The sequence below is a fragment of the Nansenia antarctica genome (genome assembly GCF_963989245.1).
Source record: "Nansenia antarctica genome assembly, chromosome: 1".
Lineage (NCBI taxonomy): Eukaryota > Metazoa > Chordata > Actinopteri > Argentiniformes > Microstomatidae > Nansenia > Nansenia antarctica.
Window position 1 is genome coordinate 114,202,003 of NC_137674.1, and position 12,500 is coordinate 114,214,502.

Sequence of the window (12,500 nt, forward strand, 5' to 3'; positions counted from 1 at the left end):
GTGTGTATGTGTGTGTGTGTGTGTGTCTGTGTGTATGTGTGTGTGTGTGTGTCTGTGTGTATGTGTGTGTGTGTATGTGTGTGTGTGTGTGTGTGTCTGACTGTGTGTCATAGTTTTGGGAGAAGAAGAAGAAGAAGAAGAAGAAGAAAAAAACAGTCCCAAATACTTTCCCAGCCCTTCTTTGTCCAGCTGTGTCCCACTGAAACCCAATCCATGTTCTCTCTCTCTCTCTGTCTGGGGGGGGGTTAGGGGGGCTAGGGGGAGGCTGGGGGGGGGTGGTTAGGGGGGATAGGGGGGGGTTAGGGGGAGGCTGGGGGGGGGTGGTTAGGGGGGCTAGGGGGGGGTTAGGGGGTTTGAGGATTTTGCGAATCCAGAAAGCAAGAGGAGCAGCTGAGGAGGAGCAGCTGAGGAGGAGCAGCTGAGGAGGAACAGCTGAGGAGGAACAGCTGAGGAGGAACAGCTGAGGAGGAACAGCTGAGGAGGAACAGCTGAGGAGGAACAGGGTCGGGTAACTCACGTTGTCCAGGATGGAGATGTCGCAGCCCGGCTGGTCCAGCAGCAGAGAGACGATCTGCGCCCGGCCGTGTTCGCTGGCGCACATCAGCGCCGTGGAGCCCTCGTCGTCCTGCACGTTCACGTCAGCGCCGCAGTCCAGCAGGGCTCGCACCATCTCCTGCCGGCCGTGGCTCACAGCTAGCATCAGCGCCGTCTGGCCAGCCTGAACACCACCAGAAGAGTTATGAGCGTGAGTTAGCGTGAGTTAGAGTGAGTTATCGTGAGTTAGTGTGAGTTAGTGTGAGTTAGAGTGAGTTAGTGTGAGTTATCGTGAGTTAGTGTGAGTTAGAGTGAGTTAGCGTGAGTTAGCGTGAGTTAGAGTGAGTTAGAGTGAGTTAGTGTGAGTTAGAGTGAGTTAGAGTGAGTTAGCGTGAGTTAGAGTGAGTTAGAGTGAGTTAGAGTGAGTTATCGTGAGTTAGTGTGAGTTAGTGTGAGTTAGAGTGAGTTAGTGTGAGTTAGAGTGAGTTAGAGTGAGTTAGAGTGAGTTAGTGTGAGTTAGTGTGAGTTAGAGTGAGTTAGAGTGAGTTAGTGTGAGTTAGTGTGAGTTATCGTGAGTTAGTGTGAGTTAGAGTGAGTTAGAGTGAGTTAGTGTGAGTTAGTGTGAGTTAGAGTGAGTTAGAGTGAGTTAGTGTGAGTTAGTGTGAGTTAGAGTGAGTTAGAGTGAGTTAGAGTGAGTTAGAGTGAGTTAGAGTGAGTTAGTGTGAGTTAGTGTGAGTTAGTGTGAGTTAGAGTGAGTTAGAGTGAGTTAGAGTGAGTTAGCGTGAGTTAGAGTGAGTTAGTGTGAGTTAGTGTGAGTTAGTGTGAGTTAGTGTGAGTTATCGTGAGTTAGTGTGGCATCGACATGTCAGTTAGTGTTGATGAAAGTTGACCGAGGGAACTGAGGTGGGCACAGTTAGACTTTTGTCCCATTTTAATATTCAAAACCCAGTCAAAGAGGTCAAAGAGTCGAAGGCATAAAACGCATACAATATATTACTCTTGAACTGACCAAATACATATAAGCCACCTTCTCTAAAGAGTTAGGGTTAGAGTTAACCTTCTCTAAAGAGTTAGGGTTAGAGTTAACCTTCTCTAAAGAGTCAGGGTTAGAGTTAACCTTCTCTAAAGAGTTAGGGTTAGGGTTAACCTTCTCTAAAGAGTTAGAGTTAACCTTCTCTAAAGAGTTAGGGTTAGGGTTAACCTTCTCTAAAGAGTTAGGGTTAGAGTTAACCTTCTCTAAAGAGTTAGGGTTAGGGTTAACCTTCTCTAAAGAGTTAGAGTTAACCTTCTCTAAAGAGTTAGGGTTAGGGTTAACCTTCTCTAAAGAGTTAGAGTTAACCTTCTCTAAAGAGTTAGGGTTAGGGTTAACCTTCTCTAAAGAGTTAGGGTTAGAGTTAACCTTCTCTAAAGAGTTAGAGTTAGAGTTAACCTTCTCTAAAGAGTTAGGGTTAGAGTTAACCTTCTCTAAAGAGTTAGGGTTAGAGTTAGAGTTAACCTTCTCTAAAGAGTCAGGGTTAGAGTTAACCTTCTCTAAAGAGTTAGAGTTAGAGTTAACCTTCTCTAAAGAGTTAGGGTTAGAGTTAACCTTCTCTAAAGAGTTAGGGTTAGAGTTAACCTTCTCTAAAGAGTTAGAGTTAGAGTTAACCTTCTCTAAAGAGTCAGGGTTAGAGTTAACCTTCTCTAAAGAGTTAGGGTTAGAGTTAACCTTCTCTAAAGAGTTAGAGTTAGAGTTAACCTTCTCTAAAGAGTTAGGGTTAGAGTTAACCTTCTCTAAAGACTTAGAGTTAGAGTTAACCTTCTCTAAAGAGTTAGGGTTAGAGTTAACCTTCTCTAAAGAGTTAGGGTTAGAGTTAACCTTCTCTAAAGAGTTAGGGTACAGCTCCCTCTGTGACAATGGTAGGCATTTAACAAATGCATTTAACAAATGAGTAATATATAAAAATTCTATGACTTAAATGGTAATATCAAAACAGCCACGTGGGACCCTAATCAAACCAAAAGACAAATCCTCTGAGATTTTCCAAAGATGAATCCTTTGATCCTTTAACTAAAGAAGTCTCTTCTAAAACTAAAGAAGCCTCTTCTAAAACTGAAGAAGTCTCTTCTAAAACTAAAGAAGTCTCTTCTAAAACTGAAGAAGTCTCTTCTAAAACTAAAGAAGTCTCTTCTAAAACTAAAGAAGTCTCTTCTAAAACTAAAGAAGTCTCTTCTAAAACTAAAGAAGTCTCTTCTAAAACTAAAGAAGTCTCTTCTAAAACTAAAGAAGTCTCTTCTAAAACTAAAGAAGTCTCTTCTAAAACTAAAGAAGTCTCTTCTAAAACTAAAGAAGTCTCTTCTAAAACTAAAGAAGTCTCTTCTAAAACTAAAGAAGTCTCTTCTAAAACTAAAGAAGTCTCTTCTGAAACTAAAGAAGTCTCTTCTAAAACTAAAGAAGTCTCTTCTAAAACTAAAGAAGTCTCAGAAACTGCCACGGTAACGAAACGAATCACAAAGTCTAAATCATCATTTTATTTACCATGAAATCATTGAATTCTTCATGAGAGGACAGATAGGAGGATGTGTTTTCTGTTAGACCCAGACCAGATCAGAGGTAACTGGGTTAGACTAGGGTTAGACCCAGACCAGATCAGAGGTAACTGGGTTAGACTAGGGTTAGACCCAGACCAGATCAGAGGTAACTGGGTTAGACTAGGGTTAGACCCAGACCAGATCAGAGGTAACTGGGTTAGACTAGGGTTAGACCCAGACCAGATCAGAGGTAACTGGGTTAGACTAGGGTTAGACCCAGACCAGATCAGAGGTAACTGGGTTAGACTAGGGTTAGACCCAGACCAGATCAGAGGTAACTGGGTTAGACTAGGGTTAGACCCAGACCAGATCAGAGGTAACTGGGTTAGACTAGGGTTAGACTAGGGTTAGACCCAGACCAGATCAGAGGTAACTGGGTTAGGGTTAACTGGGTCAGTGCTAACTGGGTTAACTGGGTTAGTGTTAACTGGGGTAACTGGGTTAGTGTTAACCTGGTTAACTTGCCTGGCTGGCCTTGGCGTTCACGTTGCCCTGGCCGAACAGCTTCCTGACGACGGCCATGTGGTCGTCGGCCTTCACAGCAGAGAGGGCGGCCAGCATGATGGCCGTGTACCCCGCCTTGTTCTGCTTGTCCACACAACACTGGCCTGCAGAGAATCCATCACTCAAACCATTATTATTTATTCTGAAAAAGGACAATTGAGGACACCCTAACTTCCAATGTCGTCTTTGGTATTTATTAGTGTGTATCGGTATGTATTGGTGTGTATTGGTATGTATTGGTGTGTATTGGTATGTATTGGTGTGTATTGGTATGTATTGGTGTGTATTGGTGTGTATTGGTGTGTATTGGTGTGTATTGGTATGTATTGGTATGTATTGGTGTGTATTGGTATGTATTGGTGTGTATTGGTATGTATTGGTATGTATTGGTGTGTATTGGTGTGTATTGGTATGTATTGGTATGTATTGGTGTGTATTGGTGTGTATTGGTATGTATTGGTATGTATTGGTGTGTATTGGTGTGTATTGGTGTGTATTGGTATGTATTGGTATGTATTGGTATGTATTGGTGTGTATTGGTATGTATTGGTGTGTATTGGTATGTATTGGTATGTATCGGTGTGTATCGGTGTGTATCGGTGTGTATTGGTGTGTATTGGTGTGTATTGGTGTGTATTGGTATGTATTGGTGTGTATTGGTGTGTATTGGTATGTATTGGTATGTATCGGTATGTATCGGTGTGTATCGGTGTGTATCGGTATGTATCGGTGTGTATCGGTGTGTATCGGTGTGTATCGGTGTGTATCGGTGTGTATCGGTGTGTATCGGTGTGTATCGGTATGTATCGGTGTGTATCGGTGTGTATCGGTGTGTATCGGTGTGTATCGGTATGTATCGGTGTGTATCGGTGTGTATCGGTATGTATTGGTGTGTATTGGTGTGTATTGGTATGTATTGGTGTGTATTGGTGTGTATTGGTATGTATTGGTGTGTATTGGTGTGTATTGGTGTGTATTGGTGTGTATTGGTATGTATTGGTGTGTATTGGTGTGTATTGGTGTGTATTGGTATGTATTGGTATGTATTGGTGTGTATTGGTATGTATTGGTGTGTATTGGTGTGTATTGGTGTGTATTGGTGTGTATTGGTATGTATTGGTATGTATTGGTGTGTATTGGTATGTATTGGTGTGTATTGGTATGTATTGGTGTGTATTGGTATGTATTGGTGTGTATTGGTGTGTATTGGTGTGTATTGGTATGTATTGGTGTGTATTGGTATGTATTGGTGTGTATTGGTATGTATTGGTGTGTATTGGTATGTATTGGTGTGTATTGGTGTGTATTGGTGTGTATTGGTGTGTATTGGTATGTATTGGTGTGTATTGGTATGTATTGGTATGTATTGGTGTGTATTGGTATGTATTGGTATGTATTGGTATGTATTGGTATGTATTGGTATGTATTGGTGTGTATTGGTATGTATTGGTGTGTATTGGTATGTATTGGTGTGTATTGGTGTGTATTGGTGTGTATTGGTGTGTATTGGTGTGTATTGGTATGTATTGGTATGTATTGGTGTGTATTGGTATGTATTGGTATGTATTGGTGTGTATTGGTGTGTATTGGTGTGTATTGGTATGTATTGGTGTGTATTGGTATGTATTGGTGTGTATTGGTATGTATTGGTGTGTATTGGTATGTATTGGTGTGTATTGGTGTGTATTGGTGTGTATTGGTGTGTATTGGTATGTATTGGTGTGTATTGGTGTGTATTGGTGTGTATTGGTATGTATTGGTGTGTATTGGTATGTATTGGTGTGTATTGGTGTGTATTGGTGTGTATTGGTATGTATTGGTATGTATTGGTATGTATTGGTGTGTATTGGTATGTATTGGTGTGTATTGGTGTGTATTGGTATGTATTGGTATGTATTGGTGTGTATTGGTATGTATTGGTATGTATTGGTATGTATTGGTATGTATTGGTGTGTATTGGTATGTATTGGTGTGTATTGGTATGTATTGGTATGTATTGGTGTGTATTGGTATGTATTGGTGTGTATTGGTATGTATTGGTGTGTATTGGTGTGTATTGGTGTGTATTGGTATGTATTGGTATGTATTGGTGTGTATTGGTGTGTATTGGTGTGTATTGGTGTGTATTGGTGTGTATTGGTGTGTATTGGTATGTATTGGTATGTATTGGTATGTATTGGTGTGTATTGGTGTGTATTGGTGTGTATTGGTATGTATTGGTATGTATTGTATGTATTGGTGTGTATTGGTGTGTATTGGTGTGTATTGGTATGTATTGTATGTATTGGTATGTATTGGTGTGTATTGGTGTGTATTGGTGTGTATTGGTGTGTATTGGTGTGTATTGGTGTGTATTGGTATGTATTGGTGTGTATTGGTATGTATTGGTATGTATTGGTATGTATTGGTATGTATTGGTGTGTATTGGTATGTATTGGTGTGTATTGGTGTGTATTGGTGTGTATTGGTGTGTATTGGTGTGTATTGGTATGTATTGGTATGTATTGGTATGTATTGGTGTGTATTGGTGTGTATTGGTGTGTATTGGTATGTATTGGTGTGTATTGGTATGTATTGGTATGTATTGGTGTGTATTGGTATGTATTGGTGTGTATTGGTGTGTATTGGTGTGTATTGGTATGTATTGGTGTGTATTGGTATGTATTGGTATGTATTGGTGTGTATTGGTGTGTATTGGTGTGTATTGGTATGTATTGGTATGTATTGGTATGTATTGGTGTGTATTGGTATGTATTGGTGTGTATTGGTATGTATTGGTGTGTATTGGTGTGTATTGGTGTGTATTGGTGTGTATTGGTATGTATTGGTGTGTATTGGTGTGTATTGGTATGTATTGGTGTGTATTGGTATGTATTGGTATGTATTGGTATGTATTGGTATGTATTGGTGTGTATTGGTGTGTATTGGTATGTATTGGTATGTATTGGTGTGTATTGGTGTGTATTGGTGTGTATTGGTGTGTATTGGTATGTATTGGTATGTATTGGTGTGTATTGGTATGTATTGGTGTGTATTGGTGTGTATTGGTGTGTATTGGTGTGTATTGGTGTGTATTGGTGTGTATTGGTATGTATTGGTATGTATTGGTATGTATTGGTGTGTATTGGTGTGTATTGGTATGTATTGGTGTGTATTGGTATGTATTGGTGTGTATTGGTGTGTATTGGTATGTATTGGTATGTATTGGTATGTATTGGTGTGTATTGGTGTGTATTGGTGTGTATTGGTATGTATTGGTATGTATTGGTGTGTATTGGTATGTATTGGTATGTATTGGTGTGTATTGGTGTGTATTGGTGTGTATTGGTATGTATTGGTGTGTATTGGTGTGTATTGGTATGTATTGGTATGTATTGGTGTGTATTGGTGTGTATTGGTATGTATTGGTGTGTATTGTATGTATTGGTGTGTATTGGTATGTATTGGTGTGTATTGGTATGTATTGGTATGTATTGGTGTGTATTGGTGTGTATTGGTATGTATTGGTATGTATTGGTGTGTATTGGTGTGTATTGGTATGTATTGGTGTGTATTGGTGTGTATTGGTATGTATTGGTGTGTATTGGTATGTATTGGTGTGTATTGGTGTGTATTGGTGTGTATTGGTGTGTATTGGTATGTATTGGTGTGTATTGGTGTGTATTGGTATGTATTGGTATGTATTGGTGTGTATTGGTGTGTATTGGTGTGTATTGGTATGTATTGGTATGTATTGGTGTGTATTGGTATGTATTGGTATGTATTGGTGTGTATTGGTGTGTATTGGTGTGTATTGGTATGTATTGGTGTGTATTGGTGTGTATTGGTATGTATTGGTGTGTATTGGTGTGTATTGGTGTGTATTGGTATGTATTGGTATGTATTGGTGTGTATTGGTATGTATTGGTATGTATTGGTATGTATTGGTGTGTATTGGTGTGTATTGGTATGTATTGGTATGTATTGGTGTGTATTGGTGTGTATTGGTGTGTATTGGTATGTATTGGTGTGTATTGGTGTGTATTGGTATGTATTGGTGTGTATTGGTGTGTATTGGTATGTATTGGTATGTATTGGTGTGTATTGGTGTGTATTGGTATGTATTGATGTGTATTGGTGTGTATTGGTGTGTATTGGTATGTATTGGTGTGTATTGGTATGTATTGGTATGTATTGATGTGTATTGGTGTGTATTGGTGTGTATTGGTATGTATTGGTGTGTATTGGTGTGTATTGGTATGTATTGGTGTGTATTGGTGTGTATTGGTATGTATTGGTATGTAGACATACAGATTATTCAACAAGTTAACAATAAACATTGATAAATCAAGGAATCAGTTTACACAGTAAACATAAAACATAGCAAAAATATAAAGACATAGATAAAGTACAGAATTGGGTATCTGAATTACAGAATACACACAGTGGTCCCCCCCCCTCTCTGAGTAGGTGTGTGAGTCGTCCCCCCCCCCCCCGAGTAGGTTTGTACTGGACTAAACCTCTGACATTGCACTTGCCCTCTGTTGCACTATTATGTTATTAGGGTTAGGGTTAGTCCCACTGTCCTGTCCTGTCCTGTCCTGTCCTGTCCTGTCCCCTCCTGTCCTGTCCTGTCCTGTCCTGTCCTGTCCTGTCCTGTCCTGTCCCACTGTCCTGTCCTGTCCTGTCCTGTCCTGTCCCCTCCCCTCCCGTCCTGTCCTGTCCTGTCCTGTCCTGTCCTGTCCTGTCCTGTCCTGTCCTGTCCTGTCCCCTCCTGTCCTGTCCTGTCCTGTCCTGTCCTGTCCCCTCCTGTCCTGTCCTGTCCTGTCCTGTCCTGTCCTGTCCTGTCTCACTGTCCTGTCCTGTCTCACTGTCCTGTCCTGTCCTGTCCTGTCTCACCTACCTGTCCTGTCCTGTCCTGTCCTGTCCTGTCCCACTGTCCTGTCCTGTCCCACTGTCCTGTCCTGTCCTGTCCTGTGCTGTCCTGTCCTGTCCTGCCCTGTCCTGTCCTGTCCTGTCCCACTGTCCTGTCCCCTCCTGTCCTGTCCTGTCCTGTCCTGTCCTGTCCCACTGTCCTGTCCTGTCCTGTCCTGTCCTGTCCTGCCCTGTCCTGTCCTGTCCTGTCCTGTCCTGTCCTCTGTCCTGTCCTGTCCTGTCCTGTCCTGTCCTGCCCTGTCCTGTCCTCTGTCCTGTCCTGTCCTGTCCTGTCCTGTCCTGCCCTGTCCTGCCCTGTCCTGTCCTCTGTCCTGTCCTGTCCTGTCCTGTCCTGTCCTGTCCTGTCCTGTCCTGTCCCACTGTCCTGTCCTGTCCTGTCCCACTGTCCTGTCCTGTCCTACTGTCCTGTCCTGTCCTGTCCTGTCCTGTCCTGTCCTGCCCTGTCCTGTCCTGTCTCACCTACCTGTCCTGTCCTGTCCTGTCCTGTCCTGTCCTGTCCTGTCCTGTCCTGCCCTGTCCTGTCCTGTCCTGTCCTGTCTCACCTACCTGTCCTGTCCTGTCCTGTCCTGTCCTGTCCTGTCCTGTCCTGTCTCACCTACCTGTCCTGTCCTGTCCTGTCCTGTCCTGTCCTGTCCTGTCCTGTCCTGCCCTGTCCTGTCCTGTCCTGTCCTGTCCTGCCCTGCCCTGTCCTGTCCTGCCCTGTCTCACCTACCTGTCCTGTCCTGTCCTGTACTGTCCCACTGTCCTGTCCTGTCCTGTCCTGTCCTGTCCTGTCCTGTCCTGTACTGTCCTGTCCTGTCCTGTCCTGTCCTGTCCTGTCCTGTCCTGTCATGTCCTGTCCTGTCCTGCCCTGCCCTGTCCTGTCCTGCCCTGTCTCACCTACCTGTCCTGTCCTGTCCTGTACTGTCCCACTGTCCTGTCCTGTCCTGTCCTGTCCTGTCCTGTCCTGTCCTGTCCTGTCCTGTCCTGTCCTGTCCTGTCCTGTCCTGTCCTGTCCTGCCCTGTCCTGTCCTGTCCTGTCCTGTCCTGCCCTGCCCTGTCCTGTCCTGCCCTGTCTCACCTACCTGTCCTGTCCTGTCCTGTACTGTCCCACTGTCCTGTCCTGTCCTGTCCTGTCCTGTCCTGTCCTGTCCTGTACTGTCCTGTCCTGTCCTGTCCTGTCCTGTCCTGTCCTGTCCTGTCATGTCCTGTCCTGTCCTGCCCTGCCCTGTCCTGTCCTGCCCTGTCTCACCTACCTGTCCTGTCCTGTCCTGTACTGTCCCACTGTCCTGTCCTGTCCTGTCCTGTCCTGTCCTGTCCTGTCCTGTCCTGTCCTGTACTGTCCTGTCCTGTCCTGTCCTGTCCTGTCCTGTCCTGTCCTGTCATGTCCTGTCCTGTCCTGCCCTGCCCTGTCCTGTCCTGCCCTGTCTCACCTACCTGTCCTGTCCTGTCCTGTACTGTCCCACTGTCCTGTCCTGTCCTGTCCTGTCCTGTCCTGTCCTGTCCTGTCCTGCCCTGTCCTGCCCTGTCTCACCTACCTGTCCTGTCCTGTCCTGTACTGTCCCACTGTCCTGTCCTGTCCTGTCCTGTCCTGTCCTGTCCTGTCCTGTCCTGTCCTGTCCTGTCCCACTGTCCTGTCCTACTGTCCTGTCCTGTCCTGTCCTGTCCCACTGTCCTGTCCTGTCCTGTCCCACTGTCCTGTCCTGTCCTGTCCTGTCCTGTCCCACTGTCCTGTCCTGTCCTGTCACAGTTTGAGATATTGGGAGAGCGGGTACAGAAGACAGCTTCTTGTCTCAATGTTTAAATGCATTAATACTATTTTATAGTCAATACAAAATATATGTCTCAATGTTAAAATGCATTAATACTTTAAATGAATGTGCAACAATACTATGTGCAATATGACAACCCTTGTGTACATAAGGTTCAGATATAGGAAAAGTTAGGATATTTATAGTATAGAGTACAGCACAGTGTTTTATTGTATAGTATAGTAGTATAGTAGATAGTGTACATAGCCTTTATTTATGTCAACCAGCTCTTTTCCCTTTTTTATTTTACCCTTGGCCCTCGTGTTTTTAGTCTTTTTCCAAGCACCAGGGGAGTCCCCCCTCCTAAATTTCGTTGTATGGTACCTGTACTGTATTACAGTTTTTCTCAATTGCTAAAACACATTTCACAAAACTTTCCTCCATTTTCCCAAAACTCTAAACACAACACACTTTTCTAAAGCTACATAAGCAAAACCACACCTTCTCTCTTCAAAACTCAAACTTTCACACCAAAACAGCTGCTCAAAGCCTGCAAAAATGTAAACACTATATGCATCATTACAGACTACAACAAAACAACTGAAAACACAATGTTGTGAGAATGTTCTTTTTTTTCACAACTGCCAAAGCACATTTTTAGAAACGTTACAGTATCTGTTCTCAGAATATATCACTGTAGAGTATTGGGCATTCATAGATTTGTGTGTTTCATATGAACAGTATGTAAATCTACAGAAAATACAGTATGTATGTTGTTGGAAAATATCCTTTTACAGTATGTATATGTTCTTCATGAATGTTTTACTGTAATGCTTGGCTAATTTTACTATATAACTAAAAGACATTACAGTACAGTAATTCGAACTTGATCTTACGTGTGGACAATCGACTTCTTTCTAAAGGGATCTCTTGACCATTCTGAAGTATGCATTCACCCACAGGGGTGGGTGAGAGTTACAGTAATTGAAATAGTATAACTTCCTTTAATGTTATGGTACATGTGAGAATACGGTACATGTGGGAAAACTAGGGTTAGGGATAGGTGCTAGGGTGACTTGGTACATGCTGGCATGTCTAACCCTAACCGTAACCTTAACCCTAACCCTAACCCTACCCCTAATGCTAACCCTAACCTTACTGTAACCCTAGCACCTAACCCTAACCCTAGTTTTCCCACATGTATGATAGTCATGCATAAAAATAAATCTGCGCTCCCTGTCTAACGTTATATCTAACATTACATATTTTACATTACAGTAAGGCTGATTTTGCATGATAGTCATGCATTTTTAGATATCTATTTCCCCCCTTTAAATGGCATATGATGTCCAAAATTTTACTAAAGTTCAGCCACGAAGTTGTTGCACTGTTGTCCTATCGAGTTTTACGTAAATAAAGGTTTGAAAAGTGTTACCGTATTCCCACATGTACCGTAACATGTACAATACTGTACTGTATCACAACTCAATGCAAACACTACAGAGGATCCATTACACACAACAATACTCACTGAAAACAATGTTCAGGGTGTGATGTTTTTTTATTTATTTATGGAACTATATACCACACACACACACACACACACACACACACACACACACACACACACACACACACACACCACAATCATTTGCAACAAGTGTCTTAAATGTTGAGTCATTATGTTTAATGAATGAAGCCAGGTGTGTTCATTGTGTTCAAATGTTGCTGACTGTGGCAAGCATTTTGCATCACATGAGCTTTAATTTGAGAATTTGAGTTTTTTGCAACTTGTGTTTTAGCAAGACAAAATGTGTTTAGATTTATGAGAAAAGGAGGATTGTGTTTTGTGAATTGTGTCTTCATGTGAAATGTGTTTATGGTTTTGGCAAATGGGAACTAGTTTTATTAAACGTGTTTAGAGAACTGGTCATTTGGTTTAGAGAATTGGATTTTGTGTTTGAGCAATTGGGAAAAACTGTAATGACAATAAAGACCATTCATTCATTCATTCATAATACTGTTTTATACTTAATAAAAAAAAATACAAAATAGATGTCTTTAAAAGGCCAAACTGATTGCATCACTTATTAAGCCACTATCACTATAACAATACAGAATAAAATATATACATGTCTTTAAAAGAACAAACTGATTACTTAATTAAGCCACTATCACTTATATTCTCCTTCTTGGCACCACGTCCCATAAGGCTTCCCGTCACTACTCAGGGTTTTTCCTGGCTCAAAA

General features: G+C 42.3%; 1 protein-coding gene across 1 annotated transcript in view; it reads right to left on the reverse strand.

The window, feature by feature from the left end:
• kank3 (KN motif and ankyrin repeat domains 3) overlaps positions 1 to 12,500 on the reverse strand; it is a gene marked incomplete at both ends in the record, with an annotated part of 23,932 nt that overhangs the window by 3,565 nt on the left and 7,867 nt on the right. The window contains 2 exons of the mRNA XM_080530464.1: positions 518 to 718; positions 3,568 to 3,710. Of these exons, the coding sequence (XP_080386590.1) occupies positions 518 to 718; positions 3,568 to 3,710 (344 nt within the window). The remainder of the gene's footprint in view (positions 1 to 517; positions 719 to 3,567; positions 3,711 to 12,500) is intronic.